This window comes from Lottia gigantea (genome assembly GCF_000327385.1).
Source record: "Lottia gigantea unplaced genomic scaffold LOTGIsca_71, whole genome shotgun sequence".
NCBI lineage: Eukaryota > Metazoa > Mollusca > Gastropoda > Lottiidae > Lottia > Lottia gigantea.
The window spans coordinates 998,809-1,009,890 of NW_008710397.1; the positions used below are offsets into that span (position 1 = coordinate 998,809).

Below are 11,082 nucleotides of genomic sequence, written 5' to 3' on the forward strand. Positions count from 1 at the left end.
TCAAGGTTGTGAAAACTTTACACCAAATTCTAGAGAAATGTGTCCCTTAATGTAACTGAAAGTTTTAACTAAAAAAATTATTTAAAAACTTTAACTTTTAAAGTTTGTCATGCTTTTTGAAGCTGTAAGAAATCTACTGCACAGATTTGAGTAAAATAAACGCCTAATTGTAGAGAAATATGAAAACATTAATCACACTAATAATACCTACCATTATCTTGACCTAATATTAAAGTATACATGCTTCTTAAACCAAATACATTTAAAAAATACCATGATGCTGAACTCACCCTAAAATATAAATGTGACATGTGCACAGGTTTTTTTTATCCCCAAAATGAAAACTGTCTTCCATAAAAAAAAATATTTCAATATGTGATTATGTCTGGACATTTCACCACACAAAGTCAATCTATGACTATCAGTAGGTTTTTGATGCTGATATAGATGTGTCAGCCATATTGAATCCAGAATGAGGCTCATAACACAAACAAAAGGTAACAGTGTGTCACTGCAGTAATATCGCCACCTTGACGTCTTTAAAGCCTCTTTCTCCAATCCTACTGACTCAAAACTTAAAATCAGAGTTCATTAAGCTATTTAATAATACTTTCAGATGAATTTTATCTCCTTTTCTTGTTGTTAAGTGACATCACTGTTCCTTCATCTGTTCAATGGATGATGTAATTTGCATAGTGACTCATGAACTAGGCGTGAATAAGGTCTATTCCAATTTACATGGATATAATGCATAAAATACAATTTACTGACGAATTTGCAAAGACAGTAATTTCAAATTTGCAATATCCTATCCGGAATGGCACCTTTAAAATGAAGTTACTGATACATACCATGAAGCATCTAAAGACTGTAACTCTACACCTCTCTGTAACATTGGTTTAAATCTTAAAGTCAATGGAAATGGAACTTTTGCTGAAAAATATAGTCAGTTTAATAAGTCAATCTACTGAGAATATGATCACAATTTTGTTTCTTTTTTTTTATCAAACACTTGGTTATAGTTGAATCACAGGAACCACAGACGTCTGATTGAAAATTGGAATGGTGCAACTTGATGCTATCAGTGTCCCCGATACACATAACATTTCTAGAAAACCTCTTTACAATCCCTTTAAATAAATCCAAAAATAAACAATAAACCTACTTGTTAAAAAGCCAGAAAAAGCCCAATTAATCCAACCACCTATAACTATCATTGGTAATACATTAGTTATATTTCCTTTCATCATGTCTGTCATCATACTTGGATCTAGAAATACAAATCAATTCTTCATTTTACATTGAATTCAAGGGGAGTGTGTGCCAACTTTAAACAAATTCTTTTTTCCAGTGTTCAACAATATAAAGGTTTTTGTAAATATTGTGAACTAACTGAAGGAGTAATCCATGTGTCATTTGCTTGTTACATCATAAAACAGTCAAATTTAAAAAATAACATCTAGTTTGAAATCTGCCTTATTAAAATACGTTTTTAGATTGTAGGAGGAAACTCATTTCAATTTTACCTGTCATCGGATTTTTCACTTGAGCTTCCCTTTTTTCTGTGTTAAAAAATCCTTTCTCTTCATGGTTGAAAAAACTCTTTCTGATTAAATAAGACTACAAGAAGAAAAAACAATATTTATTATTTTCAAACATAATACATTCATATATCTGATGCTATCTGAAACAGTCACGCAAATGCTTAGAGGAATTATGAGTTCTTTGAACTTAAAGTGACAGATTCGCCATTTTGGGGATTGATTTGGGTCTCTGATTTTATGTAAATAGTCTTCAGAAGTACTAGAAATGTACAAAAATCGCATTATTCCTTCAAAAATACAGGAATTCCATTTACTAATTCAAATATATGTCTCTTATATATATGGCAGAGTCTTAAGAAAAGATGAGTCATCTTTTTTAATTCTAAACTCAGATAATTCTGGTTCGGAGGCTCATTTTGACAATGAGCTGTGAACGCTATTTACACTACTATAATGTAGTGTGTTGACCCAACGTGTATCTACTTGATCAACTGGAATTTGTTTTTACTTACATCTTTTGGAATATATTTACCATTCTCTCTTAATATTCTACTTCTCATTAAAGCATGACTGAAAATACAAATACACAGTGTCAAATTCTCAGGGTAATGTTTTCAATCAAATAGTTTGTAGGCTAGGACTTTTGACTCTACTCTAGTCAGACACATCAGAGGTGCAGATGGCTCTGTCTGCTCAGATCCCACTTTTGAAAAGAATAGGCTAGATAACCTTTAAGCTTAAGCCTATAGCCAACATGAACACAAACTATGTATTATTGCCAAATATGAACTCTTGCCTTAATTTTTTCAACTAAAAATACTTTTCAGTCTAACCACTTTTAGGATGCCACACCAGAGCAATATTTAATCATATATAGATTTTAATGCACCAATTCCTCAGTCGTACATCAAGGAAAGGTTGAGATTATATGAAAATAAATGCAAAACGTAGGCCAATCTTTCAGTTTCAATAATTCATAGAATAAAAATGTCAGAATGACGTGAAAAAAGTGCTTAAAAGTCTACCTATCGGCAACTTGCTGCAAATCTGATTTCTTTTCTGATGACAGTAAAATGGTTACATAATGTCGGATGATACCAACAAGGAAAGTTATAACTACAATGGGCAAAAATACCCAAATTCTAATATTTGAGTCAAGTAACAGATCCGCCATGCTTATTATTTACACCGGAAGTGAAAATAGTGGATTATTTCTGCTACGTTCGAAACGTTATGTAGTCCGAAATAACGAATTGTATTAAATAAATGTAGACAAGTTACATATAGTTAGTAGGCTACAGATGGGTATCTCAAGGTAGAAATCAAGACAACAAAGTGGAAAAATAAAGTATTTTAAAGTCGATAGATCTTTAAATGCTATTTAGAAATTTGATTCGTCAGTGATTTTTTATAGTGTATGGGCCTATAAGTGTTTAAGGGGAGTGTTTATTTCCAATTTATGGTTCTGAAACAAATAATGTAGGATTCAGTTAAATTAAATCGTGAATAAAAAGAGAAGAAATGACGAGCATAAAAAATTCCCTTTATATAGCTAATTAGATATAATCCATTAATCCAATGCTAATCTGTTTGTGATAATCTACTTCAGTAATACATTACGTTGTCATGGTGTACGAAATCTGACCCTATAAATTACTGAAGTATTGTAAGCATAATCATTAATTTCTAAATACTTCATTTAGTATCACATTTTAACTCTTTTACGCTCGTTGTTAACACTTTACAACAACGTCAAGATGAGAGAAATCGTTCATATGCAAACTGGCCAATGTGGTAACCAAATTGGAGCCAAGGTAAATATATTTCGCTCATAATTCTACAAGAGATTATACTTTCACTCTTTTCAATCAGTTCTCTTGCTTTATCATGCGTCTAATTTCATAGACCCCTACTCCAGCAATCGTATATGTATAGATATTACAGGTACTCTTTTGTATTTTCAGTTCTGGGAAGTGATCTCTGATGAACATGGTATTGACCCAACTGGAACTTACCACGGTGATTCTGATCTTCAGTTGGAGAGAATCAATGTTTATTACAATGAAGCAACCGGTGGTAAATATGTACCCAGAGCTGTTCTCGTCGACTTGGAACCTGGTACCATGGATTCTGTTCGTTCAGGACCATTTGGTCAGATCTTCCGTCCCGATAACTTTGTCTTCGGACAATCTGGTGCCGGTAATAACTGGGCTAAAGGTCATTATACAGAAGGTGCTGAATTGGTAGATTCTGTTCTTGATGTGGTCCGTAAAGAAGCCGAGAGCTGTGATTGTCTACAAGGATTCCAGTTGACCCATTCTCTGGGTGGTGGAACTGGTTCTGGTATGGGTACTCTCCTGATCAGTAAAATCCGCGAAGAATATCCAGATAGAATTATGAACACCTTCTCTGTATGTCCTTCACCAAAGGTAATATAATAAGATATGATTTATTTTTGTTAAAACACATATATGAAATCACCAACTAAAGTATTATCCAATTTTGTTATTTGACACAAAAATTAAGAAGTCTATGTTCCTGTACTGAAATACGCACTTACATATATAAAACAAATCCAGAATCGTTTACCGCATTAATTGGTCTATCATCCAAGTCATCTGAAAATCTTCATCTAACCTTATTTCAATTTTCAGGTATCAGATACTGTTGTCGAACCTTACAACGCCACACTGTCAGTTCATCAACTGGTAGAAAATACAGACGAGACTTACTGTATTGATAACGAGGCTTTGTATGATATCTGTTTCCGTACCCTCAAATTAACCACGCCTACTTATGGTGACCTCAACCATCTAGTATCAGCCACAATGTCTGGAGTGACCACCTGTCTTCGATTCCCCGGTCAACTTAATGCTGATCTGAGGAAGTTGGCTGTAAACATGGTACCATTCCCACGTCTGCATTTCTTTATGCCAGGATTTGCTCCTCTGACCTCTCGAGGTTCCCAGCAGTACCGAGCTCTCACTGTACCAGAACTCACCCAACAGATGTTCGATGCCAAGAACATGATGGCTGCCTGCGATCCTCGTCATGGTCGTTATCTGACAGTAGCTGCTATGTTCAGAGGTCGTATGTCTATGAAGGAAGTAGATGAACAGATGTTGAACGTTCAGAACAAGAACAGCAGCTACTTCGTGGAATGGATTCCGAACAATGTTAAAACTGCTGTCTGTGATATTCCACCAAGAGGTTTGAAGATGTCTGGTACCTTTATTGGTAATACGACAGCCATCCAGGAACTGTTCAAGAGAATCTCAGAACAGTTCACTGCTATGTTCAGAAGAAAGGCTTTCCTCCATTGGTATACTGGTGAAGGTATGGATGAGATGGAATTTACTGAAGCTGAATCTAATATGAATGATCTGGTATCTGAATATCAACAGTACCAGGATGCTACAGCTGAAGAAGAAGGTGAATTTGATGAAGAAGAAGGCGACCAGGATGAAGCTTAGAATGTTGGGTTAGTCAACCGAGAGACACGACATTACTGAATGTAATTGTATAATATTTATAAATCTTCAATCTTTTAAATTATTAAAAACCTGTTTCTATTGAATAAAATCTGTTCTGTTCTAAAAACCTGTTTGATGTCACTTTGTGACTGCAGCTTGTCCAAAAGATTTTATACAACAGAATGTATAGTCATAATTCCCGCGAGAATGGCTACGATTCTAAATGACAATGATGTTACACAAAACGCTGACCAACAATTTGACAGTGTTGTCATTCGAATAGGTTGTGAAGCTCAACTTCAGTAAAGCCTTTAATATTTTCAAAACCATCGCCCTCAATCCAACAAGATGGATTTGACATATAATACTAGAAAATTTCGGATTAAAAGTCAACCGAACGCACAATAAACTGAAAGTTTCCACATCCGGTTACTTTTATCAACGGTGCAGGTAACCTTAGATAAGAGACCGATAATTCGCATAAATCCTACATAAGTTCACGTTGGTACTAGACAAAAACTAGTTAAGAAGAAGACACTATACAACAGTTAACATTAGAGGTAAAAATTTTCAGTTGACATTGTCTCAATCAAATGGACGCGCGCAAAATTGGGGTTCTTTGTCCCACGCTGAATTTGGGGTGTATGTATTTCGCTGTCATGCCATCCCATGTTGATTTCTGAGTATCTTTGCAAATGAAATGAAATGGATATATATGTCTTTTGGGTTGATGAACATAATGAATTGTGAATGAGGTGACAGCCTATTTGAATTTTCAACTGTCACTGACTGTGACAAGGGATATTGAACTTGAAGACCTCATCAGTCGGTAGCGCCTATAGCCCCAGTTCATTGAAATTGCCACAGAAAATATTTTTAAGACAGGATGACCAAGGTGAAAAATACCACAATGGTCATTTCGACTTTTAAGTAAAAAACAGACAGACCTCTGTATCTTCCATCCTAGCGAGCAAACATCAAACACCCCAGGCCTATCGGCCTATCTCGCTCATACCTAGCCTCAGCCTTGGTAGTATTGTAACCTGTAGCAAAATGCCATTCATTTCAGTTTGTACCTGATTGACTTGATCAAAATGAAAAATGTTCTGAATCCAAGAGAATCAGGGAGATATATTGCTGAAACAAGTGAAGATGTTTCTATTGCTACTGAGGGTGTCAAGAAAGTGGCCCAATTGGTAAGTGAATGATAATTTACAATCAACCACCAGAATTGCTGGTTGATGACCATTTTGCTTATAAACAAAATAAGAGATGCCTTCATATTATGTCTTTAAAGAGACATTATGGGCTAAAAGAGAATGGTGATAGGACCATAAAAGCACTGGCCTAGGTCACAAGGTAAAAATTCATGATAAAACAAGGTGCAAAAACACATGAAACCATCCACAACCAATTCACACGAATGGAAAAAAAAAGTCAATTTGGCATCCCAATGAAAATATCTTCCCATTTGATTTTTTATATTCTTGTGTCATATTACATTAATATAGGTATTTGAACATGTTAAGAAAGATTCATACAGTGTCAAAGCTTGGAAAGAACATGAACTGAATCCAAAAACAGGAGATAAGGCAGCAGTGGATTGGTTAGTAAACATTTATCATTATAACGGTACAGAATTTATTTATATAGATAGTAGGGCTGCAACAATTCACCGAAAAATCAATGACCCACGATTCTTTCCTTCTTATCGATGCATTACGATAAAAATAATCACGATGTATCAGCACCAAATATTGATAAAATTGTTCTGATTTTATAAATTTCTACTATTTTATTTCTTTGTCATCTTATAGATAAATCGTGATAATTATCACAATAAATTTCAGCTTTGATAAATATCTTTGAGTGTATTTCATCACAATTTCAAGAATTGTTGCGGCTTTAAAGATGGGTTCCCTTGTTTTCAATTATGAATAGCAAGTAGAGGTGTTCTAATGACTTGGAAAAATACCAGTTTGTCTCACATGTCATAATTAATTCATAATTAGCTAAATTAGAAGAGAATTCCAATGAGTGACCGATCAACAAGGTCAAAAAGTATTTTTTGCTTATCCAGACTGTATATACATGGACATTTATGATTAGTTAAAACTCTTAATTATATACAATAAGATCATAATGATATGATTAAGAATACATGAATAATCATTAGAAACACCAATTTATCAAATATTTGGCTTAATTTGACACTAAAAAAACAAGAAAACCTATCTTTAACAGATAGATAGTATGAACTATTAATTGACAACATACATATGCAAATTGTCTCAACATCCAGTTTTCTTTTATTCAATGGTGTGATAGCTGAAATAGAAGAGCATTGAGAAAAATCAGCATTACTTTCCCAAAAACTGCCACCAAAAGTTCTAATAAAAAATTTCTATTGGATCTTTCAGGGTTTTTTTAGCCGATACTTTGAATTTCTCTTTCTATTCTGATGATGAAAGTAAAAAATATAAAGTAAAATATAATGGTAAAGAACACACAGGATATTGGTCATTGTGCGCCGCTATCAACAGAGCCATAGATGTAAGTATGTCACATAAAAGCTAGGTTAGTAAGCAGTGTAATTTGAATTAAAACAAACATTTGCTCTGTTTTTATTTCTTTTATTTTTTAATCTAGCCACTTCAGTTAGGATCTAAAGGTGCTGCCCTTGAACATTCATCAGTTTGATGACACTGCCAGCGAATCAAATGTCTTCCCTTTCCAACACTGGGATTTTTGTGACACGAATTAAATGTGTATTCAGTTGAGAAAGTAGTCTAATGCTTCTTGGACCAACCTTTAGATCCTAACTGAAGTTCCTAAATAGAAAATTAAAGAATATTAAAGTCTAAGAAAATCCTAATTTATGCTCAAGGTCAAGGTGAAATTTGGTAGTGATTTAAGATGTTCCAGTAGTAAACTTTCAAATATTTTCAATTATATTTGATTCGCAGATTGTCGTGATAACTTTTTTATTTTTGCTAATCAAAGGAAATATTGGATCGGAAATATTGTTAGCCAAATAAGGAAGTGCTTAATTTTACTGGTTTTTTTGCAAAATATTAAGTGATCACTGGTCAGAGGTGCTTGGCCGAACAGCTATAATCTGCCAATCATTCAAATAGCTGTAGATCTGCTTCATTCAACTGATAAAGCAGATCCTTTTAACTACTGGCATCTACAGATGGCTGAATCAGCTCCATCAGCTGATAAAGAGTATATTCAGCAAATTCATTCTTTTAACTGCTGATATCTACCAACCATTCAGGTGGCTGAAAATCAGATCCATTAGCTGATAAAGTGTATAGGCAATTCATTCTTTTGACTGCTGATATCTACCAACCATTCAGGTGGATGAAAATCAGATCCATCAGCTGATAAAGTGTATAGGCAATTCATTCCTTTAACTGCTGATATTTACCAACTATTCTGAAACTCAGATCCAACAGCTGATAAAGTGTATAGGCAATTCATTCTTTTAACTGCTGATATCTACCAACCATTCAGGTGGCTGAAAATCAGATCCATCAGCTGATAAAGTGTATAGGCAATTCATTCTTTTAACTGCTGACATCTACCAACCATTCAGTTGGCTGAAAATCAGATCCATCAGCTGATAAAGTGTATAGGCAATTCATTCTTTTAACTGCTGATATTTACCAACCATTCTGAAACTCAGATCCAACAGCTGATAAAGTGTATAGGCAATTCATTCTTTTAACTGCTGATATCTACCAACCATTCAGGTGGCTGAAAATCAGATCCATCAGCTGATAAAGTGTATAGGCAATTCATTCTTTGAACTGCTGACATCTACCAACCATTCAGGTGGCTGAAACTCAGATCAGATTGATAAAGCACAAGACAGTTTAGATGACCTCATCCTTTTAACAGCCAACATTATTCTTACAGGAGGGTGTTGAAGTGACAGACCCAAATTTTTATGCCACTATAACTAAGGAAAAATTAGCCCATATTTTGAGGTCTGATACTGAGTTTGATATACCATTGTTAGAAGAAAGAGTGGAAGTTTTACATGAAGCTGGTAAAGTCTTAATCAAGGTAATGACATTGCCATCTTCACAATATCAATCAGAGCCCTTGACAGAAAAACTGTAAACATAATGAATCGCTTTGTGTTTTGTCGAGGCCTTTGATTGGCTATATTCCTTTCAAATCACTGCATTTACAAACTGCTTGGACACAATAAAGGTGGCTATTTCAGTCAAGGTATAAGACAAAGTTGTAAAAGTTGGACATTGTGAAGATGTTGCATTTTACTGTTGACTGTTGCTAATTTTGTTCTAATCATGATATTGTTGAAGTATAGGAAAACCAGATATTAAAGTTCCTGTTATTTTATTTTTTAATGTATCTTTTTCAATTTAACTAGAAATATGATGGAAGTTTTATAAATTGTATCAAGAAGGCAGAGAAAAGTGCTCAGAATTTACTGGCATTAATAGTAGAGGAGTTTCCTGCTTACCGAGATGAGGGGGAGTATACGGGAAAGCAAGGTATCTCTTCGTCTTCATATTATTTTTACATAAGGGACATCAGCTATGTCATATATAGACACAGCTTTGTGGAACAACAATCACTGGTTAAAGTTTTATACAACGTTTCAATGTGTTTTCCCTGTCGTCCTCAGGCACATAATGATAAGAAGTGATGGGCAAACTATATATACTTTAATGCTTATTATTAAGAACACGCAAGAGATTAAACATTAATGTATATGTAGTTTGCCCATCACTTCTTATCATTATGTGCCGAAGGGGTAAATAGGTCAAAAATTTAACCAGTGATTGTTGTTCTATAAAGCTGTGTCTATATATCGTACTCACAATTGCTAAATGCCATTCAAAGACTTTATCAGCTCATGATATGCTAGAAATAAAGAAGTACAAATGATATGGCAAACTCTATAGAATTGAGAAAAGCTGTTGTTAGATGCCATTTAAAACTAGACGTAGATGTCGGACATCTAATACTAATTTCAGGTCAAGGTCAAAGATTTTAAATTTCAAGACAAACGTGCTTTAAAACACACTGGTAAAAGTATTAAGGCCACAGGATCGCCATCTGTTGTCCTAATCATACCTTAGTTTCAGAAACGCGATTTTTTCAGCTAAGTTAATCAGTAATAGTGTTCACAGCTCACCGTCAAAATTTGAGCCTTGAAATCCATGTGTGTCCAGAATTATCAGCGTTTGAAAGTTAAAATGACGACTCGTCTTTTCTTGAGGCTCTATCATATATAGAAAAGACATTTACCGGAATTGAGCTCCGCAAAAATTGTTTACCAGGTCGCAGGTATCTTTATCCAAAGGTCTATATCAATCTATTTATAGTAAGTTTTTACAAGCGAGCTCAGATATTGATATCTGATGTCTGGGGTTGTTGTGAAGGAGAAGGTTTTGGAGAGTTTACAGACATTGATTCTATGACTATGTTTGCTGATTACAGGTAAGAGAACTTGTAGAAACCAGTATTCAGAATATCCTATATAATCCATGAAAGGGATTGTAAGACGTTTTTTTTAAAAATCTTATGGTAATCAGGGTCATTGATGGCATCAATTTTCACAAATTTTCTTCAGACATTTTTTGTTCGTGCAATTTCACTAATACTACTATGCTACTAATAATAACTAAGGTCCTTTGTGATAGAGACTTCATAAAATATCTAGTGGCAAGAACTACAGACATCTGATTGAAAATTGGAATGGTGCAAATTGATGCTATCAGTGTCCCTGATACTAATATTAAAACAATTTAAAAAACCTCTTTATGACCCCTTTAAGATGTAATAAAGATAGCCACAATTTATACACATTTAAATTTAAAAGACCTTTTTACAATCCCTTTAAGAACAAAATTAAAATGAAAATGAACTGCAGTGCAAAATGACAAATAAAAAATAAAAGTGAAAATTATTTGTATTAGTAATTGAATTCTGAATCAATTTCATTTGTTTATTATATGATTAATATACTGAATAAAAGGAATCCTTATTGTATTGAAATTACTTAAAGAATGAATTTGGATCTT

General features: G+C 33.9%; 3 protein-coding genes across 3 annotated transcripts in view; 2 read left to right on the plus strand and 1 right to left on the minus strand.

The window, feature by feature from the left end:
- Window positions 1-2,725, minus strand: part of LOTGIDRAFT_235879 (hypothetical protein) — a 3,424-nt gene extending 699 nt beyond the window's left edge. Inside the window, exons 1-6 of the mRNA XM_009065881.1 lie at window positions 2,570-2,725; window positions 2,057-2,114; window positions 1,527-1,620; window positions 1,166-1,270; window positions 852-933; window positions 212-291 (exon numbers count right to left, since the gene is read on the minus strand). Coding sequence (XP_009064129.1) covers window positions 212-291; window positions 852-933; window positions 1,166-1,270; window positions 1,527-1,620; window positions 2,057-2,114; window positions 2,570-2,718 — 568 coding nt within the window. The 5' untranslated portion in view covers window positions 2,719-2,725. The remainder of the gene's footprint in view (window positions 1-211; window positions 292-851; window positions 934-1,165; window positions 1,271-1,526; window positions 1,621-2,056; window positions 2,115-2,569) is intronic.
- Window positions 2,726-3,238: 513 nt separating this feature from the next.
- LOTGIDRAFT_195970 (hypothetical protein) lies at window positions 3,239-5,139 on the plus strand. The gene is made up of 3 exons (XM_009065882.1): window positions 3,239-3,358; window positions 3,509-3,973; window positions 4,199-5,139. Exons 1-3 carry the CDS (start codon window positions 3,302-3,304, stop codon window positions 5,015-5,017), a joined length of 1,341 nt encoding a protein of 446 aa, XP_009064130.1. The 5' UTR covers window positions 3,239-3,301; the 3' UTR covers window positions 5,018-5,139.
- Window positions 5,140-5,434: 295 nt separating this feature from the next.
- Window positions 5,435-11,082, plus strand: part of LOTGIDRAFT_195975 (hypothetical protein) — a 7,704-nt gene continuing 2,056 nt past the window's right edge. The window contains exons 1-7 of the mRNA XM_009065883.1: window positions 5,435-5,577; window positions 6,087-6,213; window positions 6,529-6,623; window positions 7,438-7,570; window positions 8,942-9,091; window positions 9,423-9,546; window positions 10,384-10,498. Coding sequence (XP_009064131.1) covers window positions 6,112-6,213; window positions 6,529-6,623; window positions 7,438-7,570; window positions 8,942-9,091; window positions 9,423-9,546; window positions 10,384-10,498 — 719 coding nt within the window. The 5' untranslated portion in view covers window positions 5,435-5,577; window positions 6,087-6,111. The remainder of the gene's footprint in view (window positions 5,578-6,086; window positions 6,214-6,528; window positions 6,624-7,437; window positions 7,571-8,941; window positions 9,092-9,422; window positions 9,547-10,383; window positions 10,499-11,082) is intronic.

Excerpts from the sequence above, each read along its gene's own strand:
- LOTGIDRAFT_195970 (XM_009065882.1), top strand. The coding sequence starts at position 3,302 with ATGAGAGAAATCGTTCATATGCAAACTGGCCAATGTGGTAACCAAATT. Across the intron at positions 3,359-3,508 it reads GTAACCAAATTGGAGCCAAG|TTCTGGGAAGTGATCTCTGA; the intron begins GTAAATATATTT and ends TTGTATTTTCAG. Across the intron at positions 3,974-4,198 it reads CTGTATGTCCTTCACCAAAG|GTATCAGATACTGTTGTCGA; the intron begins GTAATATAATAA and ends TTCAATTTTCAG.